We start from the raw sequence: 24,512 nt of genomic DNA, 5'->3' as shown, positions 1-24,512 counted from the left end.
GAGGGTGAGGCACAGTGTGGCTTCCCCAAAGAAATCCAATGAAACTCAGGCAAGTGATTCAAAGCATTTTAAATGTTTGCTTTTTGTTTCCACTAGCCTTCTGTGAAATCCAGAAGTTGCTGGTTTAGTAAGCTACAGAAGAACACTGAGATGTCGTCTGCAGATAATAACGTCTTACAAACAGTGAGCGTAATTTCTGTCTTCCCTCTCTGTTTAGGATTCAAACATCACGCATTCTTTTCTTTCAGCATATATCAATACTTGCCCTAGATAAATTCCATCTGCTGCTTTTTGCCCACTGTAGCATGCTTGCAACATTTTCCTGAATTTTATTCTTATAAATCCGGCATTTAACACTTAGAAAGATTTAATGACATATGCGCATTGAGAGATTCTCTCTCTCTCCTAAGATGATGCCTTGATCTACAAGAGCGTTTTCAGGCTGGAGCTCTGCCCCGCGCAGCGCCCTGAGGGAGCGGCAGCCCCTCACGGACGAGGCTACGCCCTGAGCTGCGGTCGCCCTGCTCCAAAGCCAGCGGCTCCGGCTCCTCCGGGGCTGCCATGCAGACTCACGGCATAACGGACATAAAGCGCTCAGATCAGTGCCTGCCTGTGGGAGAGCTTCCCTAGGGCTTTCAACCAGAAGCGGCGCCGCAAACGCTGGTCAAGCCCCAGAAAGGTGCGGCCCCCAAAAGAGCACGTCTGCTCCCCACGTGAGGCTGCCAAGCGGCAGAGCAAGGACCCGAGCCCAACCCTGCAAGACGCCAAAGGAGCTCCTCCTGCTGTAAGAGAGATTCTGCTAACACCGAGGAAGCTGGGAAGGCTGCCTCAATCAGGAAGGAGGAAGGGAGGCTGAGAGGACGAGGAGGAAGAGGAGGTGGAGGAGGGCAGAGGCGGGGGACCTGAAAGGCGGGCGGCTCGGAAGCCAGCCCCGGGCCTGGGAGCTACTCAGGGAGCGTGTCTTGACTGACAACGAGGGTGGGGCTGAAAAACCACGGCACTCATTCATATTTCACATTTCACTTTGTAGAAAGGTAATAGTGACGGGTGGCATTTACTGAGTAATAAGGCGCAGAATTAAGCCGCTTGCCCACAGTCAAAGAGCTGGTCAGTGCAACACCCAGACTCTAACCCAGGCTGGTCCACCTCCAGGGCCAGAGTTCTTCACTGCGGTCAGAAACCGGGGAAAGGTCACCTAAATAACTCTGGATCAACACCCAAGGGAACAAGCACCTGCGCCAAAACCGAAGGTGCCCCGAGGAAAGAAGTGGCTGTGTGTAGACAGATGGTGAGAAAGTGACAGGAGGTGAGCGGCACTGAAGGGTAAGGGAGAACAAGAAAAGAAGCTGGATTACAAAGTTTTCAGGTTTTAAACTTAATATTTAAAATTAAATTTACCCTCAAATACCATCATAAATGTAAAAGTAAAATGATTAAGGAAAAACCCCCAGAAATCATATACGTGTTACTAGACGTCCAAGTTTTGCTTACTAAAGAAAGCACCGTAATTTCCAGAAAACACACAAAACTATGTATGCGATTCTAACTCCTGTCATTAGTTTAGTAATTTATTTTTAAATAATTTAACTCTATTGTAGAATTACTGACTTGGGTATATTTGATTTACTCAAATTAAAGCCAAGTTTTATATATATATATAAATCGACAGAGAATTTTTCCCCCATTATCAAAATCAGAATTTATACTAAAGTAATAGTAGCACAACATTTTTCTTTGACTTCTGTAAACATGTCACCCACAGACATCTGGAGCCCTAACAAATACAGGAATATAAAATGTCACCAGATGCAACCCTGGGAGGCGGCTGGGGATGCTCTCCATACGGGAAGCACAGTCAGCTGCACTGCAAGCAGGTCCAGGCATTCACAGCATCAGTGACGCTTCCCTAGTTTTTGAAGGGTTAACTAGTTTTTAAAATAGTATTTAGCTGAAAAAATGAAACACATCTTGTCCTAAAAGATATCTTTCAAAGAATTATTTCATTTCTATTGCTTTGTTATAAAATTTCCTGCAGAAGACAACCTTTCCTATGAATTACTCACAAAGCAAGGTGTGACTCCATGAGAGGATTTTTTTGTTCTACTTAGATACACACAAATTATATTTCAAAGAAAAGTGAGTAAAATGCAGTTAGAAAGAGCTTCTCATTGAGTAGGTATTAACACATATTATGACTTGATACAAAATGTGTTATTCAAATCATAACTACTGAGAATTCAAACTAACTTTTTGTTATGATTTAACTTACACACACGATGACTGCATAAATAACAATTTTAGGACTATAACAGGAATATAATTAATTTAGGAATATAATCAAGCAGTCTAAAAACTAAAATCTGGTTTTCAATATGCTTCTTCTGAAATGGAAATAACAAATAAAACTGGTTTAACAATAAAACACTATCAAATTACATACCATAAAAACATTAATATAGATTCCTTTATTTTAAAAAAGAACCATCAACATAAAAATAGAGTGCAAATTATAAAATAAATAGATTGAGGAGAAATTAAAAGACCCACAATTAACTGTAAAATTATGGGCAAATTATATATACAACAATGAAATTTAAGAGACATACAAAACTCTGATTAACCAAGAAAAAATAGTTTTGAAAATTCTTCTACACGAGCATGCTGTTATACAAACACAGAGAATTCATATCTTGAATCACCAACATTTTGAAACTCTGTTTCACAAACAAGCTACTCAGAACTACACGTGTTCTCTCACTGAAAGGAAGAGGTGAGTTCAGTTAAGCAGTCGGTCCTCAAGCTAGCCTACCTTATTTTTTGGATGGGATGTGTTCATTACACTTCGAGTCTCTTTTCCAGTATAAATGACAACACCTATTATAGTACCTGCAAAACACAAAAGTGGTCCTTACAGAGAAACTTGAAGGATATGCACAGAAGTAACACTTGCTAATTAATCGTTTTGATGGAAAATATTATGACACCATTTGATTTTATTTAGATTTATCCAACAGCATATTTAATTTCAGTAGTTCAAGAAAATCTAATCTCAACTTTAAAAATAAACTTTGAAAAACTCAAATGATTTCTTAAGTGATACTAATTTACCTACACAAAACATTATAAAATGTACTAATATTCTTTTCACTGGCAATAGAAAGCGTGACACTGTTCATTCATTAATGCCTATTAAAGTGGTAACTCTAACACTGAAGCTACACTAAGAGAGCTTACATTCTAACTGATCAATTCATGTGATCCCAAACAAGATGGTACCAGGTTGGTGGTGGGGCGCAGTTTCTCTGAACAAGAGTCTGAGAGCATCCTTTCACTGTAAAGATGCAGGACAACCAGGTACAAGAGCCTTTGCTCACATTTCAGGACACAGACAATGAAAACGGTAAGAGAAGTATTATAAAGACAATATTTGATTTTGAATTTATATGTTATGTCTCTTTTATTCCTGTCTCCTGAAAGTTTGGTTTTCTAATTGTACATGTTAAGAAGAAATGATAATTTTGCGGTCTATCAAACTTAAGATAAAAGAACAGTAAAATACCCCTAGAACGACCTATACATTACAAAGGCTCAGATCAGAAGCATTCATCTCTGGAATGTCAAATTAAGAACCATGGAAGTCCGCCTCTAGAACTGCTGCTGTGCATAATTTATATTTCTAATTTTCACAAAATTTGAAGGTGAGAAACACAGTTAAGGTGAGGAAGATGATATATCCATAATACTCACTGAAATCAACAACCACTGCAGAATTAACCCTAATAATTATACAAAAACTCTTTGATGTCACATTAATGTGATGTGTGGAATTTAGTGAGTCCTAAGGCAGGACCCGTGGAGTACATGTGACCGAGGTGATCTCGGGTCTATGTAACAATGACAGCTGTGCACCACACATCTCAGCACACCACCAAAAGCCTCCTCCACGGAACGCCCAGGAAGACAGAAGATGCCAGGGTACGTACTGCTCGGCAGTGACACCTGCAGAGGTTACGTGTTGGCTCTTTTTTAGAATAAGCATTTCTTTTTCTCCCCTTTTTAATTGTGTGCCCTGGGAAGCTGTGAGGCTTGCATTTACTGTGCTCTTCAAAGCAGAGTGGTCCCATGTAACTATGGACCCCCACTCCACCAACGGAGGACACAGAGAGCGACTGGTGACACCTGCACTGAGCTGGGCTCCAAATGGCACATCGGGAGCACCAAGGAGCAAGACCACAGACATAAGGAGCCGAGTTTGCTCGCCCACGTCCCAGCCCACAACAACCGCCCCATGAGACCGAAGCTGGAGAAGCAGCGACATGCACCTGTTTTGAATCGCGAGCCGCAGGCTGCTGTGCGTTCCTGCTCCCCCACTGCTCCTGCCTCTCAGCCCCCATGCTGCTTCTGTGTCCCTGCACCAGAGCTCTCTGGGTCCCCTTGAGGGACGCCCGAGTGGGACGGGTTCCCCTGCTGGCCGATCCCAGATACTAAGTTTTCTCTAAAGCAGAAAGAAGTCTTGCAAACTATGTGTGGTACAGGTTTTACTTTTAAATTTCTAGCGGTCACAAGGCCTAGTTTTGCAAAATGCCACATCAATAAATTATCAAGAGAAACAAATAACAAAAAAAATTTGACAAAACATATGTCCCAATCTTCTTAATATTAAATTCCTTCATCAAATTCTTGTAAATTTTCCAAAAGTTTACTCTCATTTTCTGTATTTTTCACCATCCGTATCAGCCCTGGACCCCTGACTCTGCGCACAGAACCTGCAGTCCTGCTCTGGGGCTCAGCCTGGACCCCCATCTGGGCACATACGTCCAGCAGACTCTAGAGGACTCATTCTTCCTTCCAGGCTCTCGGCAACTTAAGATCAGAATGCTCCCATATCCACCTATTACTGAAACATGGCAAGTTTCCTGGTTCTGTGAACCAACAAGGAGAAGAAGCATGGCACCCTGGGAAGTCGTGTTTGTCCCTCTCTGGTGCCCTCAGTCCTTGTGTCTGTCTGTCTGTCTGTGTCAACTTGAGTCCTTGCTCCCATGCGTTTGGTTTCTACAGCCAGAGAGGAAGGCCTGAGCTCACTTCACCAGGAGGCAACCTGAATTCAATCGACACATAACTTTTTTTTTAATCTGTATTGGGGCAGAGTTGATTTACGATGTTGTGTTAGTGTCAGGTGTACAGCAAAGTGAACCAGTTATACATCTACATATACCCGCTCTTTTTTAGAGTCTTTTCCCATATAAGTCAGTACAGAGTACTGAGTAGAGTTCTCTGTGCTATACAGTAGGTCTTTATTAGTTATCTATTTTAAATATAGTAGTGACACATAACTTTTAAAGAATAAAATTTTTAAAAATTCTGGTCTTTCCTTCTCAACTTGTAATCAAGTGTAAAGAAGATAAGAGCCCTTGTATTACTCCTGGAAATCCAAAGTATTTCAAACATATCTCAGTATGGAAGTCTGGTTATATAGAGAGTCTAGTACATTAATAAGCTTTTAAATAGAGTTAAGCATGTGTTAAAAGATTTGAAATACATGAAAAAAGCTTGTATTTTAAAAATGACTGAACAAAATTTAAAATTAAAGGCACTTTATTTAAACTTGTGGAACGATTGTTTTAAACAACCTAAATACTCTCTCAGAAGATACAATACTCTGGCCACTGAATTCTATCTCTGGAAGAATAAGAAAGGGTTACCTATGTGGCAAACGTGTTATGATGCCTACATTTGTGTCTGTGTTGCCGAAGTTCACAACTAGGAGCTACCACTTGCCAAGGTCATCCTGAGAATGAAAGTCAGGAGACGAACACTGTGCACAGTGAATTATCTAAGATACCTCAAGCCTCCAGCTTCGGTTGCTTCTGGCTCTTTGAGAAGAGAGGCCCAAAATCAATAGTACTGGGGATCAGTAACAACATTCTAACATACAGGAAACAAAAGATGAAATAAATTTAAAAAGAAAAAGAGAATCTTCAAATATCTTTATGAGTGAACTCAATCTTGATCCTTTATTAAAAAGAATAAATATCAACATGATGAAAAAAAATAGGATACAATAGCTAGATACAACTAGATACAGAAAATGTAAAATCTGTGACCAGGTATGTAAATGTGGTATGTTGTAAGTATTTTCCTATAAACTATTACATGCTAAGTGCTGAAGGGCAAAGGCCATGGAGGACGGCACCCCTGCAATCAAATCCTGGGTACGTGACCCTGCTAATGATGGTGGGCCTTCTGAGCCACAGCCCTTACCTGGACCTCAAGAAGGACTGGCCTGCCCCCTCTGATGTCTCTCACGCTGTGCTACACTTACTTCCGCTCTCTTTTTATGGTGAGAAATTTTAAAAATTCATCATGACAAAAAACCAACATCTACTACCTGAAGAGAATCTCCACCTACTAAAACTATGTTTGCTATCATGCTCTTTTAATGATGTAAAACACTAGTGCAAAACTTTGTCTCTGAAGAAGAACCACAGTTCTGCAGCCTGTGGAAGGAAAACCACATTCACAGAAAGATAGACAAAATGAAAAGGCAGAGGATGTTGTACCAGATGAAGGAACAAGATAAAGCTCCAGAAAAACAACTAACTGAAGGAACAAGGTAAAACTCCAGAAAAACAACTAAATGAAGTGGAGATAGGCAACCTTCCAGAAAAAGAATTCAGAATAATGATAGTGAAGATGATCCAGGACCTCAGAAAAAGAATGGAGGCAAAGATCAAGAAGATACAAAAAATGTTTAACGAAGACCTAGAAGAATTAAAGAACAAAGACCTAGAAGAATTAAAGAACAAAAAAACAGACATGAACAATACAATAACTGAAATGAAAAATACACTAGAAGGAATCAATAGCAGAAAAACTGAGGCAGAAGAACAGATAAGTGACCTGGAAGACAGAATGGTGGAATTCACTGCCACAGAACAGAATAAAGAAACAAGAATGAAAAGAAATGAAGACAGCCTAACAGACCTCTGGGACAACATTAAATGCAACAACATTCACATTTTAGGAGTCCCAGAAGAAGAAGAAGAGAGAGAAATAACCCTAGAAAATATTTGAAGAGATTACAGTCGAAAATTTCCCTAACATGGGAAAGGAACTAGCCACCCAAGTCTAGGAGGCACAGAGAGTCCCAGGCAGGATAAACCCAAGGAGAAACATGCTGAGACACATAATAATCAAACTGAAAAAATTAAAGACAAAGAAAAATTATTGAAAGCAACAAGGGAAAAATGACAAATAACATACAAGGGAACTCCCATAAGGTTAACAACTGATTTCTAGCAGAAGCTCTACAAGCCAGAAGGGAGTGGCACAATATATTTAAAGTTATGAAAGGGAAGAACCTACAACCAAGATTACTCTACCCCCCAAGGGTCTCATTCAGATTCGACGGAGAAATCAAAAGCTTTACAGACAAGCAAAAGCTAAGAGAATTCAGCACCACCAAACCAGCTCTACAACAAATGCTAAAGGAACTTCTCTAAGTGGGAAACACAAGAGAAGAAAAGGACCTACAAAAACAAACCCATAACAATTAAGAAAATGGTAATAGGAACATACATATCAATAATTACCTTAAATGTGAATGGATTAAATGCTCCAACCAAAAGACACAGGCTCGCTGAATGGATACAAAAACAAGACCCATCTATATGCTGCCTGTAAGAGACCCACTTCAGACCTAGTGACACATACAGACTGAAAGTGAGGGGATGGAAAAAGATATTCCATGCAAATGGAAATCAAAAGAAAGCTGGAGTAGCAATACTCATATCAGATCAAGAAGACTTTAAAATAAAGAATGTTACAAGAGACAAGGAAGGACACTACATAATGATCAAGGGATCAATCCAAGAAGAAGATATAACAATCATAAATATATATGTACCCAACATAGGAGCACCTCAATACATAAGGCAACTGCTAACAGCTATAAGAGAGGAAATCGACAGTAACACAATAATAGTGGGGAACTTTAACAGCTCAGTAACACCAATGGACAGATCATCCAGCCAGAAAATGAATAAGGAAACACAAGCTTTAAATGACACAGTAGACCAGATAGATTTGATTGATATTTAAAGGACATTCCATCCAAAAACAGCAGATCACATTTTTTTCTCAAGTGCACACGGAACACTCTCTAGGATAGATCACATCTTGGGTCACAAATCAAGCCTCGGTAAATTTAAGAAAACTGAAATCATATCAAGCATCTTTTCCTACCACAACGCTATGAGATTAGAAATAAATTACAGGGAAAGAAACGTAAAAAACACAAACACATGGAGGCTAAACAAAACATTACTAAATAATGAAAAGATCACTGAAGAAATCAAAGAGGAAATCAAAAAATACCTAGAGACAAATGACAATGAAAATACGACAATCCAAAACCTATGGGATGCAGCAAAAGCAGTTCTAAGAGGGAAGTTTATAGCAATACAAGCCTATCTCAAGAAACAAGAAAAATCTCAAATAAACAATCTAAACTTACAACTAAAGGAACTAGAGAAAGAACAAACAAAACCCAAAGTTACTAGAAGGAAAGAAATCATAAATATCAGAGCAGAAATAAATGAAATAGAAACAAAGAAAACAATAGCAAACATCAATAAAACTAAAAGCTGGTTCTTTAAGAAGATAAACAAAATTGATAAACCTTTAGCCAGACTCATCAAGAAAAAGAGAGGACTCAAATCAATAAAATTAGAGGGGCTTTGCTGGTGGCGCAGTGGTTGAGAGTCTGCCTGCCAATGCAGAGGACATGGGTTCAAGCCCTGGTCTGGGAGGATCCCACATGCCGCGGAGGAACTAGGCCCATGAGCCACAACTGCTGAGCCTGTGCGTCTGGAGCCTGTGCTCCGCAACAAGAGAGGCTGCGATAGTGAGAGGCCCGCACACCGCGACGAAGAGTGGCCCCCACTTGCTGCAACTAGAGAAAGCCCTCGCATAGAAACGAAGACCCAACACAGCCAAAAATAAATAAATTAATTAATTAAAAAAAAATAAAATAAAATTAGAAATGGAAAAGGAGAAGTTACAATGGACACCACGGAAATACAAAGCATCATAAGAGAGTACTACAAGCAACTCTGTGCCAATAAAATGGATAATCTGGAAGAAATGGACAAATTCTTAGAAAGGTATACCCTTCCAAGACTGAACCAAGAAGAAATAGAAAATATGAACAGACCAATCACAAGGAATGAAATTGAAACCGTGATTTAAAATCTCCCAACAAACAAAAGTCCAAGACCAGATGGCTTGACAGGTGAATTCTATCAAACATTTAGAGAAGAGCTAACACCCATCCTTCTCAAATTCTTCCACAAAATTGCAGAGGAAGGAACAATCCCAAACTCATTCTATGAGGCCACCATCACCCTCATACCAAAACCAGACAAAGATGTTACAAAAAAAGAAAATTACACACCAAAATCACTGATGAATATAGATGCAAAAATCCTCAACAAAATACTAGCAAACAGAATGCAACAACACATTAAAAGGATCATACAGGGCTTCCCTGGTGGCGCAGTGGTTGAGAGTCCACCTGCTGATGCAGGGGACATGGGTTCGTGTCCCGGTCCGGGAGGATCCCACATGCCGCGGAGCAGCTGGGCCCGTGAGCGATGGCCGCTGGGCCTGCGTGTCCGGAGCCTGTGCTCAGCAACGGGAGAGGCCACAGCAGTGAGAGGCCCGCGCACCGCAAAAAAAAAAAAAAAAAAAGAATCATACACCATGATCAAGTGGGATTTATCCCAGGGATGCAAGGATTCTTCAATATACGCAAATCAATCAATGTGATACACCATATTAACATATTGAAGAAGCAAAACCATATGATCATCTCAACAGATGCAGAGAAAGCTTTTGACAAAATTCAACACCCATTTATGATAAAAACTCTCCAGAAAGTGGGCATAGAGGGAACCTACCTCAACATAATAAAGACCATATAGAACAAACCCACAGCAAACATCATTCTCAATGGTGAAAAACTGAAAGCATTCCCTCTAAGATCAGGAACAAGACAAGATGTCCACTCTTACCACTGTTATTCAACATAGTTTTGGAAGTCCTAACCACAGCAATCAGAGAAGAAAAAGAAATAAAAGGAATACAAATTGGAAAAGAAAAAGTAAAACTATCACTGTTTGCAGATGACATGATACTATACATAGAGAATCCTAAAGATGCCACCAGAAAACTACTAGAGCTAATCAATGAATTTGGTAACATTGCAGGATACAAAATTAATGCACAGAAATCTCTTGCATTCTTATATACTAGCAACGAAAGATCACAAAGAGAAATAAAGGAAACGATCCTATTCACCATTGCAACAAAAATAATAAAATATCTAGGAATAAACCTACCTAAGGAGGTAAAAGACCTGTACTCAGAAACTATAAGACACTGATGAAAGAAATGAAAGATGACACAAACAGATATACCATGTTCTTGGATTGGAAGAATCAATATTGTGAAAATGACTCTACTACCCAAAGCAATCTACAGATTCAATGCAATCCCTATCAAATTACCAGTGGCATTTTTTTACAGAACTAGAACAAAAAAACCTTAAAATTTGTATGGAGACACAAAAGACCCCGAATAGCCAAAGCAGTCTTGAGGGGAAAAAAACGGAGCTGGAGGAATCAGACTCCCTGGCTTCAGACTATACTACAAACCTACAGTAATCAAGACAATATGGTACTGGCACAAAAACAGAAATGTAGATCAATTGAACAGGACAGAAAGCCCAGAGATAAACCTACGCACCTACGGTCAACTAATCTATGACAAAGGAGGCAAGAATATACAATGGAGAAAAGACAGTCTCTTCAATAAGTGGTGCTGGGAAAACTGGACAGCTACATGGAAAAGAATGAAATTAGAATACTCCTAACACTATACAGAAAAATAAACTCAAAATGGATTAGAGACCTAAAGGTAAGGCCAGACACTATAAAACTCTTAGAGGAAAATATAGGAAGAACACTCTTTGACATAAATCACAGCAAGATCATTTTTGATCCACCTCCTAGAGAAATGGAAATAAAAACAAAAATAAACAAATGGGACCTAATGAAACTTAAGATCTTTTGCAAAGGAAAGGAAACTACAAACAAGATGAAAAGAGAACTCTCAGAATGGGAGAAAATATTTGCAAACTAATCAACAGACAAAGGATTAATCTCCAAAATATATAAACAGCTCATGCAGCTCAACCTTAAAAAAACAAACAACCCAATAAAAAAATGGGCAGAAGACTTAAATAGACATTTCTCCAAAGAAGACATACAGATGGCCAAGACGTACATGAAAAGCTGCTCAACATCACTAATTAGCAGAGAAATGCACATCAAAACTACAGTGAGGTATCACCTCACACCAGTTAGAATGGGCATCATCAGAAAAATCTACAAACAACAAATGCTGGAGAGGGTGTGGAGAAAAGGGAATCCTCTCACACTGTTGGTGGGAATGTAAACTGATACAGCCACTATGGAGAACAGTATGGAGGTTCCTTAAAAAACTAAAAATAGAATTATCATATGACCCAGCAATGCCACTACTGGGCATATTACCCAAAGAAAACCGTAAATCAAAAAGACACAGGCAGCCCAATGTTCACTGCAGCACTGTTTACAATAGCCAGGTCATGGAAGCAACCTAAATGCTCACTGACAGATGAATGGATAAAGGTGTGGTACATATATATAATGGAATATTACTCAGCCATAAAAAGGAACGAAATTGGGTCATTTGTAGAGATGTCGATGGATCTAGAGACTGTCATACAGAGTGAAGTAAGTCAGAAAGAGAAAAACAAATATCGTATATTAACGCATACATGTGGAACCTAGAAAAATGGTACAGATGAACCGGTGTGCAGGGCAGAAATAGAGATACAGAGGTAGAGAACAAATGTATGGACACCAAGGGGGGAAGTGGCGGGGGGGACGGTAGTGGGACGAATTGGGAGATTGGGATTGACATAGACACACTAATATGTATGAAATAGATAACTTATAAGAACCTGCTGTATAAAAAATAAATAAAATAAAATTCAAAAATTCAAATAAATAAATAAATAAACAAACAAACTCTGTTCATTCCCTGTCCTCTACAGGGGACCTGTGCTCCCGTCTAGGAGCTGCCTGACCCTTCTGCGTAGCCACGCCCCATCTTAGCACAAACGCAGAAGTGCCCCGCGTGGATCTGAGCCCCTCCTGCTCCATGTGCCAGGCACACGGCCCTCGGAACCCTGTCTTCAGCCTGCTGCGCCCCTCAGCACGAGGCCTCTGCACACAGTCAGTGCTGAGAAGTCAGTGCTGCCACATATCCCCAGGGTCCACCTCACCCAGGCACATCTGTGTGGTTTAAAATCTAGTTCACGTGTTTCTTCTTCAGGAAAGCCTCTTCCAGACCCTGACCAGGTAAGGTTTTCACTTCTTTGTTTTCAAGCACCCTGCACTTTTCTGAGATACGTAGCATAGCTGAAATGAGTTCTCTCTTTTTCTTTTTCTTTTTGGCTGCACCACGTGGCTTACAGAACCTTAGTTCCCCAACCAGGGGATGAACCTGGGCCCTGGCAGTGAAAGGATCCAGTCCTAACCACTAGGCCACCAGGGAACTCCCCTGGGCTCATTTTCTTCATTTCTTTCTCACCATAAGCTGTCCCACACTGTATCCCAGCGCCAGGTCTGGAGCGGAGATCCATACACAACCCCAGAAGGAGGACTGTGCTCTGAGGGGAGCACTGCCAGCACTGGTGACAGGTGCCGAGACAGACATTCCTCCCTTGGGTGCTTCCCCGCATCCTACCCACCAGTACCCGTAACGCTCCCTGCTGCTACCTCCTGGTACCATCCACAAGGTCAACCACTTTCTGAAAAGGTGATAATCACTTAGATTTTCAACGCCTCTCAGAGAAATTTACTTTACAAAATGTATATCTAAGTGGCCTCTCTGTTCAACCACTAGAAATATTCCAACATACTCCAATTTTACTTAAAAGAACCTTCATCGTGGCTGCTAAAGGCCCAACCCAATCTACCTCCTAAGGTCCCTGTCTCATCTAATACTTCTCTCCCCCACAGACAAGCAACCACACCAACCTCCTCAGCCGTTAGATGAATGAGAAGTGGTCAGAGCCCTCTGAAGTCACTGTCTGCTTCCCCGGTTCTGCTGTGCCACCTGTCTTTAAGGCACACTGACAAATCTGTCATGAAACAGATGTCAAAACTAGCAAAATGGCCCCTGCCTTGCAACACAAGGGTGCACCCTCCTTAGCTGCTTCAGCCCAGCTCCTCCAAGTGTGACGAGCAACAGCACAAGCCTCACCCTGGGCTTGTCTGAGATGCAGACTCTCAGGCCTGGTCCACACCCACTGAACGGGAGTATATGTTTAATAAGGTCTCTGTGGTGCAAAGCACTTTGACAAACATTTGTTTGGGGTCGCTTAAAAACACAAAGCATCTCCTATATGTGAGAATTCATGTTAAAAATTGAGCTTATTTCTCACCTGATGCAACAACAGTGCTTGCCCACAAGGTATTTTCTATGCTGAGGCTTTCATGAATGGGTGGATCACTATCATCCTGTTCAAGGAGAGAAAAGTAAGAAAAAAGCAAATTAGCAACTTTTTTATTACTCATACTTCAGATATCCATTGTGTTAAAACAAGTCCACCAGCTGGATCCAGCTAACAATCAGTGAAAAGGCAGTGAAAAATAGGGGTAAAAGACAGGAATTTACACAGAGGATTCTGGGATGATGGCGGAGCAAGAAGCACCAGGAATGGCCCCCAACCTGGACCACAACTGCGGGGACAGAATCTGTCTGATGTAACTAATTTGGAATCCAGAGCTGGTGAAGGCTTACAAGTTCCAGGGGAAGCACTGGATGGTTACTGCAGTCAATTGTGGTGACTTTCAGGTCTTAGCATGTAGCACCTACCCGTCCCACCCTCAGCCACATGGCAGGAGGCCATACACGTGTTTCTAGAGCAGCTTGCACAAGCCAGCCAGGGTAGATCTAAAGGACCTTGTCCTCCAATATCAGGAACCTGTGCTCTGATGCTGCTTAAGATGGCAGAGATGCAGCCAAAAAGGCAGGTGGCCATTGTTGTCACACCTCCCCCCTTGTTGCAAACCCTTCCCCCACCAAGTGGATTTCAAGGGCGAGTGCCCCGTTTATCCCCCTTTGTTTTTCTCTTTTTCCCCTTTTGGAAGACAGATATTAAAGACTAGGACATTCAAAAACAACTGCATATACACGAAAAAACAGAAAATGATGGCACATGCCCAAGGAAAGGCTCAGAAAAGACATAAGAAAACATTAAGTTTATACCTCAGGCTGATCCTCAGCAGAGAGAGAGCCTACCACAATCAAAAAAATAAAAAAAATAACAAGGCATAAAACCCAACAGAACGGTATGGTCCATTCAAAGGAAAAATATAAATCAATAGAAACTATCCCTGAAAAAGATCTGATGGCAGTTATACTAGACAAAGATTTTAAAAGAAAAATATTAAAGATGTTCAAAGACATAAAGATGTGGAGAGAGTCAAGAAAACAATGTATGAACAAAGCGGAAATGTGAATGAAGAAATAGAAAACCCAAACAGAAACCAAAAGAAATTCAAGAGCTGAAAAGTACAATGAGCAAAATGAAAAATTCACTAAAGGGATTCAAGGCAGTTTTGGGCAGACAGAAGAAAAAATTAGTGAACCTGAAGGTAGGACAATGGAAATTACTGAGGCTGAGAAAGAGAAAGAAAGACTGAAGAAAGTTGAAAGGGCCTAAGGGATCTGCAGGAAACAAAAAAACGAAAAATACTCATTGTGGAAATCCCAGAAGAAGAAGAGAGAGAAATAAAGGGGCAGAGAGACTATTTGAAGAAATAATGGCTGAAATCCCCCAAAGTTAATGAAAGACATGAATGTAAGTATTCAAGAAGCTCAATCAAATCCATGTAAGAATTGAAAGAGACCCACACCAAGACACATTATAATCAAACTTTCAAAAGACAAGGACAAAGAGAGAATCTTAAATAGCAAGAAAGAAGTGAATCATCACATACAAGCGATCCTCAATAAAATGATTAGCAGATTTCTCATCGGAAACTATCAAGGCCAGAAGGCAGTGCACTGGTATCGACAAAGTGCTAAAAGAAAAAGAACTGTCAACCAAGAATCCTATATCCAGCAAAAGTGTCCTTCAAAAGTGAGGGAAAAATCAAGACATTCCCAGATAAACAAAAGCTGAGGAACACTGTAAATCAACTATACTCCAATAACAATTTTTAAAAAAATTCATGCTGAGCCAAATTGGGGAGTGGGGGAGAAGCTGAGGGGAGCTGGTGACCACTGGACCTTCCCTGCAAGAAGTGCTGCTCAAGGGAGTCCTGAAGACTGAAATAAAAGGACACTAGACAGTCTTCAAAACCACATGGAGAATTAAAGATCTCAATGAAGATGAATAATTATAAAAGTAAATATTATTGTAACAATGGTTTGTAACTGTACTCTTTCTTCTCTACATGATTTAAGAGACTAATATATTTAGAGAAAAAAAGCAAGTTATTATTCTGAAAGCTAGTATTATTCTAACTTGGGTTTGTAACTCCAAATCTTATTTCTACATAAGTTAAGACACTCATGCATTTAAAAGAATTATTAGTTTATATTTTTAGGACACAATATATAAAGATATCATTTTGTGACAACTACAACTGCAAGAGGTGAGGAAAGAGCTGTAAAGGAGCAGAGGTTTAATATGTTATTGAACTTAACTTGGTGTAAATTCAAATTAGAGTGTTATAACTTCAGGGTGTTAAATGTAATCCCCACGGTAACCAAAAAGAAAACAGCTACAGAATATACTCAAAAGGAAATGAGAAAGAAATTTAAACATTTCACTATAAAGAAAAATCAATGAAACACAACTCAAGACAGTAATGCAGGAAATGAGAGACAATAAAACTATAGGCCATATAGAAAACAAATAGTACAATGACAGAAGTAAACTGCTCCTTATCACTAATTACTTCAAATATAAATGGAGTAAACTCACCAATCACAAGACAGATATTGGCAGAATGGATAAAAACAAATGATCCAACTATATGCTATCTACAAGAGACTCACTTTAGATCCAAAGGCACAAAGAAGTTGAAAGTTAAAGTATGGGAAAAGACATTCCCTGCAAATAGTGAGCAAAAGAGAGCAGGGGTGGCTATACTAATGTCAGAAAAAACAGATGTTTAAATCAAAAGGATCACAAGAGACATTATGTATTAATTAAATGTTCAATAAGGCAAAAAGATATGATAATTATACACTATTATGCTCCTAATGAAAGATAATATATCAACAATTGATAGCACTGAAGGGAGAAATAGTTGAAGACTTTTATATCCCACTCACAGTTATGGGTAGAACAACCAGGCTGAAGTAAGGAAATAGAGAACTTAACACAATAAGCCAACTAGATCTACAGACAACAGACATACATAGAATACTCCACACAACAACAGCATACACATTGTTCTCAAGTGCATATGGGGTACTTTCTAAGATACACCTTATGTTAGGCCACAAGTTAAGTCTCAATAGATTTTAAAAAATAGATATCATACAAAGTATCTATATCTACTCCAACCATGACAAGATGTAGTTAGAAATTAATAACAAAATTCACAAAATTGTAGAAATCAAACAACATTCTTTTTAAAAAACAATGTATTAGGGAGGGGGAAGGGTAAACTGGGACGAAGTGAGAGAGTGGCATGGACTTATATATACTACCAAATGTAAAATAGATAGCTAGTGGGAAACAGCCACATAGCACAGGGAGATCAGCTCGGTGCTTTGTGACCACCTAGAGGGGTGGGATAGGGAGGGTGGAAGGGAGATGCAAGAGAGAGGAGATCTGGGGATATATGTATATGTATAGCTGATTCACTCTGTTATACAGCAGAAACTAACACACCATTGTAAAGCAATTATACTCCAATAAAGATGTTAAAAAAAACAATGAATTAAAATGAAAAGGGAAATTAGAAAATACTTAGAGACAAATGACAAGGAAAATATAATTTATAAAAACCCATGGGATGCAGCATAAGTGGTGCTAAGGGGGAAATTTATAGCTTATACAGTTATATAATTTATAACAAATTATAATTGTTTAATTTCCAAAACAGGAAAGATCTCAAATCAACAACCTAACTTTAGAACTTAAGGAACTAGAAAAAGAAGAACAAACTAAACCCAAAGTTAGCAGAAGGAAGGTAAAAATAAAGAACAGAGCAGAGATAAACAAAATAAAGAACAGGAAAAATTAATAAATATGAAAGTTACTTCTTCAAAAAGATCAACAAAATTGAAAAACCTTTGGTTAGATGGACTAAGAAAAAAAGTAAGACTCAAATTACTAAAATCTGAAATGGAAGTAGGGATATTATTACTATGATTCTAAAAAAATAAAAAGGATTATAAGAGAGTATTATGAACAACCATACGCCAACAAACAGGATAACCTAGGTGACATGGACAAATTCCTAAAAAACACAAAATCTACCAAGACTAATCATGGAGAAATAAAAAAACTAAACAGACCTATACCTCGTAGAGATTAAATCAATACTAAAAAATCTCCTGACAAAGAAAAGCCCTAGATCTGATGACTTCACTGGTGAAATCTACCAAAAATCTAAAGAATTAATATTAATCTTTCTCAAACTATTCAAAAAAATTGAAGAGGAAGGACACTACTTAACTCACTCTGTGAGACCAGCACAACCCTCATATCAAAGCCAGACTAAGAGACTACTAGAAAAGTAAACTACAGACCAATATCTTCTATGAACAATGATGCAAAAATCCTGTACAAAATACTAAAAAACCAAATTCAGCAGCATATTAAAAGGATTAAACTCTGTGACCAAGTGAGATTTATTCCTGAAATGCAACGATGGTTCAACATATATATCAATCAACAAAATACATCACATTAACAGAATGAGGAGAAAATCCCCATACGATCATCTCAATTGATGCAGAAAATGCATTTGCCAAAATTCAACACCCTTTTATGATAAAAAACATTCAACACACTAGGAATAGAAGGGAACTAACTAGCTCCACATAATAAAAGCCATATATGAAAAACCCACTGTGTACACGATACCAAATGGTGAAATACTAAAACCTTTTCCTCTAAGATCAGAATGTCTGCTTTCACCACAACTATTGAACATACTATATAATACTGGAAGTTCTAGCCAGAGCAGTTGTACAGGAAAGAGAAATAAGAGGCACAATTTGGAAAGGAAGATGCAAAATTATCTCTGTTTGCAGATGTTATGATCGTATATGTAGAAAATCCTAAAGAGTTCACAAAAAAATGGTTGGATCTAATAAATGAATTCAGCAAAGTAGCAGAATACAAACTCATCATGCAAAAATCAGTTGCTTTTCTATATATGAATGATCTGAAAAAGAAATTACAAAAACAATTCCACTTATAATAGCATCAAAAACAATAAAATATTTAGGAATTAATTTAACCAAGGAAGTGAAAGATTTGTACAATAAAAACTACAAAATATTTCCAAAAGAAAGTAAAAAAGACATAAATAAATGGAAACACATCACATGTTCATGGATTGGAAGACTGAATATTGTTAATATGTCAGTATTACCCACAGTGATTTACAGATTCAATGCAATCCCTTAAAATCCCAATGACATTTTTTTCAGGAATAGAAAAATCCATTCTAAGATTCATATGAAAAATCAAGGGACCTGAAATATTCAAAACAATCTCGAAAAAGAAAAACTAAACTGGAGGGCTGATACTTCCTGATTTGAAAATGTAATACAAAGTTACAGTAATCAAAACAGTATAGTGCTGCCTAAAGGCAGACATATAGACCAATGGGATAAAGTGGAGAACCCAGGAAAAAACCCTTGCATATAAGGTTAAATGTTTTGACAACAGTGCCAAGACCTCCCAATGGGGAAAGGACAATCTTTTCAACAAACGATGCTGACAAAACTGGATATCCATATGCAAAGGATGAAGTTACCCTTCCCTAACAATATATACAAAAATAACTCAAAAGGGATCAAAGATCTAAATGCAAGACTTACAATAATAAAACACTTAGAAGAAAACATAGAACAAAAGCTTCATGATATTAGGTTTTGCAATGATTTTTTGGATATGACAGCAAAGTTACAAGTAACAATGGAAAAAATAAACAAACTGGACTTCATGAAGATCAACAAATTTTGTGCTTCAAAGGCACTATCAACAGAGTAAAAGGCAACTCACAGAATGGAAGAAAATACGTACAAATCAAGTCCCTGAGAAGGAATTAATATCCAGAATATATGGAGAACTCCTAAAACTCAACAAAAAAACCCAAACAATCCAATTTGAAAATGGGCCAAGGACTTGAATAGACATTCCTCCAAAGAAGGTACACAAATGGCCATAAAGAACATAAAAAGATGCTAAACATTGTTAATCACTAGTAAAGTGCAAATCAAAACCAAAATGAGGTAACTTCTCAAACCCAATAACATGGCTACTATCAGAAAATCAGAAAACAAGAAGTTCTGGTGAGGATGTGGAGAAACTGGACCCTCTGTTCACTGCTGGTGAGAATGTAAAATAGTATAACTGCTGTGGAACTACTTTTGGCAGTTCCACAAAAATTGAAAATAGAATTATCATGTGATCCAGAAATTCCACTTCTGGGTATATACTTGAAAAAACTAAAAGGAGGGTCTCAAAGATATATCTGTATTCCCATATTCATAGCAGCATTATTCACAAGAGCTAAAACACAGAAGCAACCCTACCTGTCCACACAGGTGGGGTGCTATTCCTCAAGAAACAATTCACTTTAGGATTATAAACTGGTGTTTCTTTTAACTGTGCCGTAGTTATATCATCTGTAAATAGGAGAATTCTTCAATTCATTCAGATGTGTATTTGGTATCTGAATATACACCAAGCCCTGTATTAGAAACTGCAGCTAAGAAAAGAAGTAAGACAGCCATTCACCTAAGTAGTTTCTGGTTTCATGTGAGAGCTAAACGAGCACATAACAATGACAAAATAGAGCCCCGAGGGCAAATATAAAGGCAGGCAGAAGTGCAATGATATCAAAGAAAAGGGAATACAAGGAAGCCTTCCAAATGATGGTACTTAAACTGGGTCTTGAAATGCTGGAGCTCCACAGACAGCCCTTGATTAAAGGGGTTTGTCTCCTCCATACTCTGAAGCCAGCACACGGCCATTCTCTGTTTCTGCAGACACACACACACTTCTGCCTTCATTTCAAAGTCCCTTAGGAGTTACAGTTTGTCAAGTAAAATATGTTACACTTGCTGTATTTAGTAGTTTTAGCTTAAAAATATCTATTGATAATTATATGGCTGCATCAATATGGAAAATACTAAGGAAATATATATCTTAAGCGGTGAAAAAAATGAGGCTTATATTATGCCAGTATGTACGCACATGGGACACACTTTGAAGGGGAAGGGTCAAAAGGATAATGTGACTGTTTATGTTAGGATGGTAAGGCTATGACAGTTTTAATACCCTTAACCTTTTTATTTCTATATCGTTTTATACTAATGGTGATAATATATTTATAAATTTCCAAATGTGTCCGGAATCAAATCAAGCTCTTGCCCAGTGGCTCACACACCATCATTACAGTCTTCACAACACGTGAGCTTATCCAAGTCCTTGGCCGCAGCGCCCCAGCACCCTTCCCTGTTTCTTCCACAGGAAACTGTCCGGCAGGGAACCACCCTGTGCTTACAACCAGGGTAGCCATTCAAGGTAAAGAGATAAAAGCTGCCTAACTCAGAAACAGTTAATCCAGGAATACTGAGTTTTCCCTTTGACTTTAATGGTTTTACAGAACAAAGTATCAACTCTAAAAAGAGAGAAGTAGGTGGCTATACCAAAACGCCATAATAATGAAGAGAATGTAGAATGAAACACACATATGTATATAAGGAAATGGATGTGCACATACAGATATCCATCCAACCAGTTAATAAAAATCAAGAAATGATGTGGATATCATAATGTATTAACCATTATCCAAAATCAAAACTGAAATAGCTGAATTACTTCATTTTACTGACTCCTAATATTTTAAGGGAGAAGGATCTTATCAAGAGTAAATATGCTGGGACTTCCCTGGTGGCACAGTGGTTAAGAATCCTCCTGCCAGTGCAGGGGACATGGGTTTGGTCCCTTGTCCGGGAAGATCCCACATGCCGTGGAGCAACTAAGCCCGTGGGCCACAGCTACTGAGCCTGCGCTCTAGAGCCCGCGAGCGACAACTACTGAGCCTGCGTGCCACAACTACTGAAGCCCACGCTCCTAGAGCTCACACTCTGAAACAAGAGAAGCCGCCGCAGCGCAACGAAGAGCAATCCCTGCTCACTGCAACTAGAGAAAGCCCATGCACAGCAACAAAGACCCAACGCAGCCAAAAATAAATAAATAAAATTTTTTTAAAAAAGAGTAAATATGCTAAAAATAGAAAAACTGTACTGAATGTACCTCAAAGAAATATTTGCTATAGGAAAATTTAAAAACTTGAAACATTCTCTAGGTCTTCACTTTTTAGTTCAGAACTTGTTTGAATTGATTCTTGATTTAATTACTTTTTTCAAAATAAAGGTTTGCTACTTTTAACTCACACAATGAATATATTTGTGTTTAACAAAAGACTTAACTTACCCTGGTAAATGTGCCTTCAAAACTATGAATATCCAGTTGTGGCTTCTGAGCATAAACATAAGCATTGATAGAAAAAAGGTCCTGGAAAACAGAATATCTGAATTAATTACATAATAATTAAACAAAATTACTTGGAAATTTTCCAATTACCAATGAATACTTTACATATCTTATTTACCAACAGTGACTGTTTTCTTATGTTTTGTTGCCAACGCTACGGATGAGGATGGAAGAGAACTCAAAGGAACAATTTTTAAGGCCAACAGAGGTGTGTGGACTCTCCCGACTCCAATGGACAACTGCTGCCCCCTTGGCAGGTTGTGTCAGAAGCAGCCGGCGGCGCTTATAAGACATGCGGCACTGGGGCTGCCCCGCGGGCCTTGCGCTGCCTGCAAGGCTGCCCCACCCCCCGAGACTCACATCTAACGCTGTGGTCTGATTACTAAGAGCGCTGTCCCAGCAAGGGGGTGACCTGTCCTGGGCCACACCCAAGATGAACACTCAGGATGGAAGGGGTGGGAGCTATGGAGAGCCATCTGAAAAAGTCTGAGGATTCAGCGTTCCTCTTGACCAAACCCTGAACATGGTGTGTCTTCCTGGTTAAGTTATAGGAAAATATTTTCCTGCAAAAAATACTTTGTTTCTTGCCTAAAACCCTTCTAGCTGAAAGGCCTGGGGAGGAAGGGATGTCTGAAGAGACAGTTAGGATTGCCGTCTGGTGCACGAGGATCCTGTGATGACAGAAGGAACAAAGCCCTGAGCCTGGGGAGGAGCAGAGAGAGGAGGACAAGATCACCCGAGCCTCCCACAAGCGTCCGCAGGCTCCCCTCCCGCTGAGGAAACCCACACTGCCCTGTGAGCTTCTGCCAGAGGCTGGCGCCTGAAATCCAAAGGGGCCGCTGGGCACACCTGACAGCTCGGGCTTCCCGGCGACGGTGCATGGGCACCGCTTCAACCCTCCCAAAGGGCTCGCCGACACCAAGAGTGCGGGCTGGTCTCACCCAGCTGCGCCAGGTCTAAGGATAACAAGGCTGCGTATACTTTTGCTGCAAATAAGCCCCGGCCAAGCGAGTGGGCCGTACAGAAAGTTTAACACAGCAGACCCGAGAAAGCCCTGCTTGCAAGGCTGGCCCTTGGCTGGGGTCTGGGAATGTGGATCCCAGGAGAGCTGCCAGCCTTCCCGGATAAGAGAGTGTGTGCCTAAACCACTTATTCAAGCGACATGGCTCATGCCAAACACCCACTTTCCTTCTTGCGGGGGGCGGGGGATGGGGGGTGCGTCTGGCATGTGGTACGTGCCAGGCAGAGGGTGCCTCCAGGCCCAGCCCCCAGTAAAGGCCCTGTGAGTCTCTAATGAGCTTCCCTGGTAGAAACTACTTCCCACGTGTTCCCACATTATGTTGGGGACCTCGGCGTGTCCTGTGTGAGCCCCCTGGGAGGGGAGTCTGGAAGCTCTTGCCTGCTTTCCTGTGATGTCGCCCTGTGCCTGTTCTCTGTGCTGACTGCTCTGAGCCCTCTCACTGTAACCACCCATGGCCACGAGGAGGACAACACGCTGAGCCCTGGGAGTCCTCCAAGAGAATCATCAAAACTGGGGGCGTCTGGAGGATCCCCCGTCACAGACAGCTTGCCATTTTTATAGGTTTCGTTTCTGTTTTCTGTTTTGTTTTGGTTTTGCCTCATGGCTGCTAACACTTAGAAAACACAGACTTCCAGACATGAAGAACAAAGGTCTGACCACAGACGCTGAAGCGCGAGAGGAACGGGAGGCCTCAGGGGGCCGCAGTGCCGTGTGCGCTCTGATGCTGAGCCCGAGCCACTCGTGCAGGCAGGTTTCAAGCAGTCCGGCTCAGCCAGAAGAAAGGAACAAAGACCTCCGCGGCTCCTCACAGAAGGGAAGATGGAGCTGGCAGTCTGACTTCAGCCAGTTAACCACCAGTCGAAACAAAACCAAACAAAAACCCCAATGCTCTTCAGAAGAACATCACAGAATCCAGAGTCTCTACAATGCATCAGTAATGTTGAAGATCCAATCAAAATGTCCAGACATAGGAGGAAATGAGAACACAGGATCCACATTCAAGTAGAGTCCAACCAAAGAAGACTAACTCTGAGATGACTAGACATCAGAATTAAGAGATGAGAATTTCAAAGCAGTTACTAGAACATCTCAAATTTTTAAAGGAAAATACTCTCCTGAACAATAAACAAAGAGGAAACCACAGCAGAGAAAAAGAAAACACGTATACAAAAAAAGAACCAACTGGAAATTCTAGAATTGAAAAAAATACATCTTAAATAAATTCATTAGATGGCTTAACAGCCGACTGGAGAACAGAGTCTGTGAACTTGAAGACAGGTCAAGAGATGATGAATCTGAAGAACACAGAGGAGAGAGATCTTGAAAATGAGTATGGCCGCAGCGTCCCTGAGAGAACAGCAGGAATTTGTTTGCAGTTGGGTTCCTGGAAGCAGCACACAGAGAGAATGAGGAAGAAAAGGTATTTGAAGAAACAATGACTGAAAATATGCCAAACTGGCTGACAGCCATAAATGTGCAGATTCAGGAAGCCCAGCAAACCCCTAGACAGATGAGTAAAATTTAAAACAATCAAAGTCACAGCTAAATAAGAGACCAAAGATAGAGAAAAATCTCAAAAATACCTAGAGAAAAATGACACATTACATGCAGGCA

At 39.9% G+C, this 24,512-nt stretch overlaps 1 protein-coding gene across 2 annotated transcripts in view; it reads right to left on the bottom strand.

Annotated features, from left to right (window-relative positions):
- ATP9B (ATPase phospholipid transporting 9B (putative)) overlaps positions 1 to 24,512 on the bottom strand; it is a gene marked incomplete at its 5' end in the record, with an annotated part of 207,075 nt that overhangs the window by 102,182 nt on the left and 80,381 nt on the right. For both annotated transcript variants that reach the window (XM_079717497.1, XM_079717496.1), the window contains 3 exons: positions 2,810 to 2,886; positions 13,556 to 13,631; positions 21,818 to 21,898. In XM_079717497.1, coding sequence (XP_079573623.1) covers positions 2,810 to 2,886; positions 13,556 to 13,631; positions 21,818 to 21,898 — 234 coding nt within the window. The remainder of the gene's footprint in view (positions 1 to 2,809; positions 2,887 to 13,555; positions 13,632 to 21,817; positions 21,899 to 24,512) is intronic.

This window comes from Hyperoodon ampullatus (genome assembly GCF_949752795.1).
Source record: "Hyperoodon ampullatus genome assembly, chromosome: 13".
Lineage (NCBI taxonomy): Eukaryota > Metazoa > Chordata > Mammalia > Artiodactyla > Ziphiidae > Hyperoodon > Hyperoodon ampullatus.
This window is presented reverse-complemented; position numbering and strand designations above follow the sequence as displayed.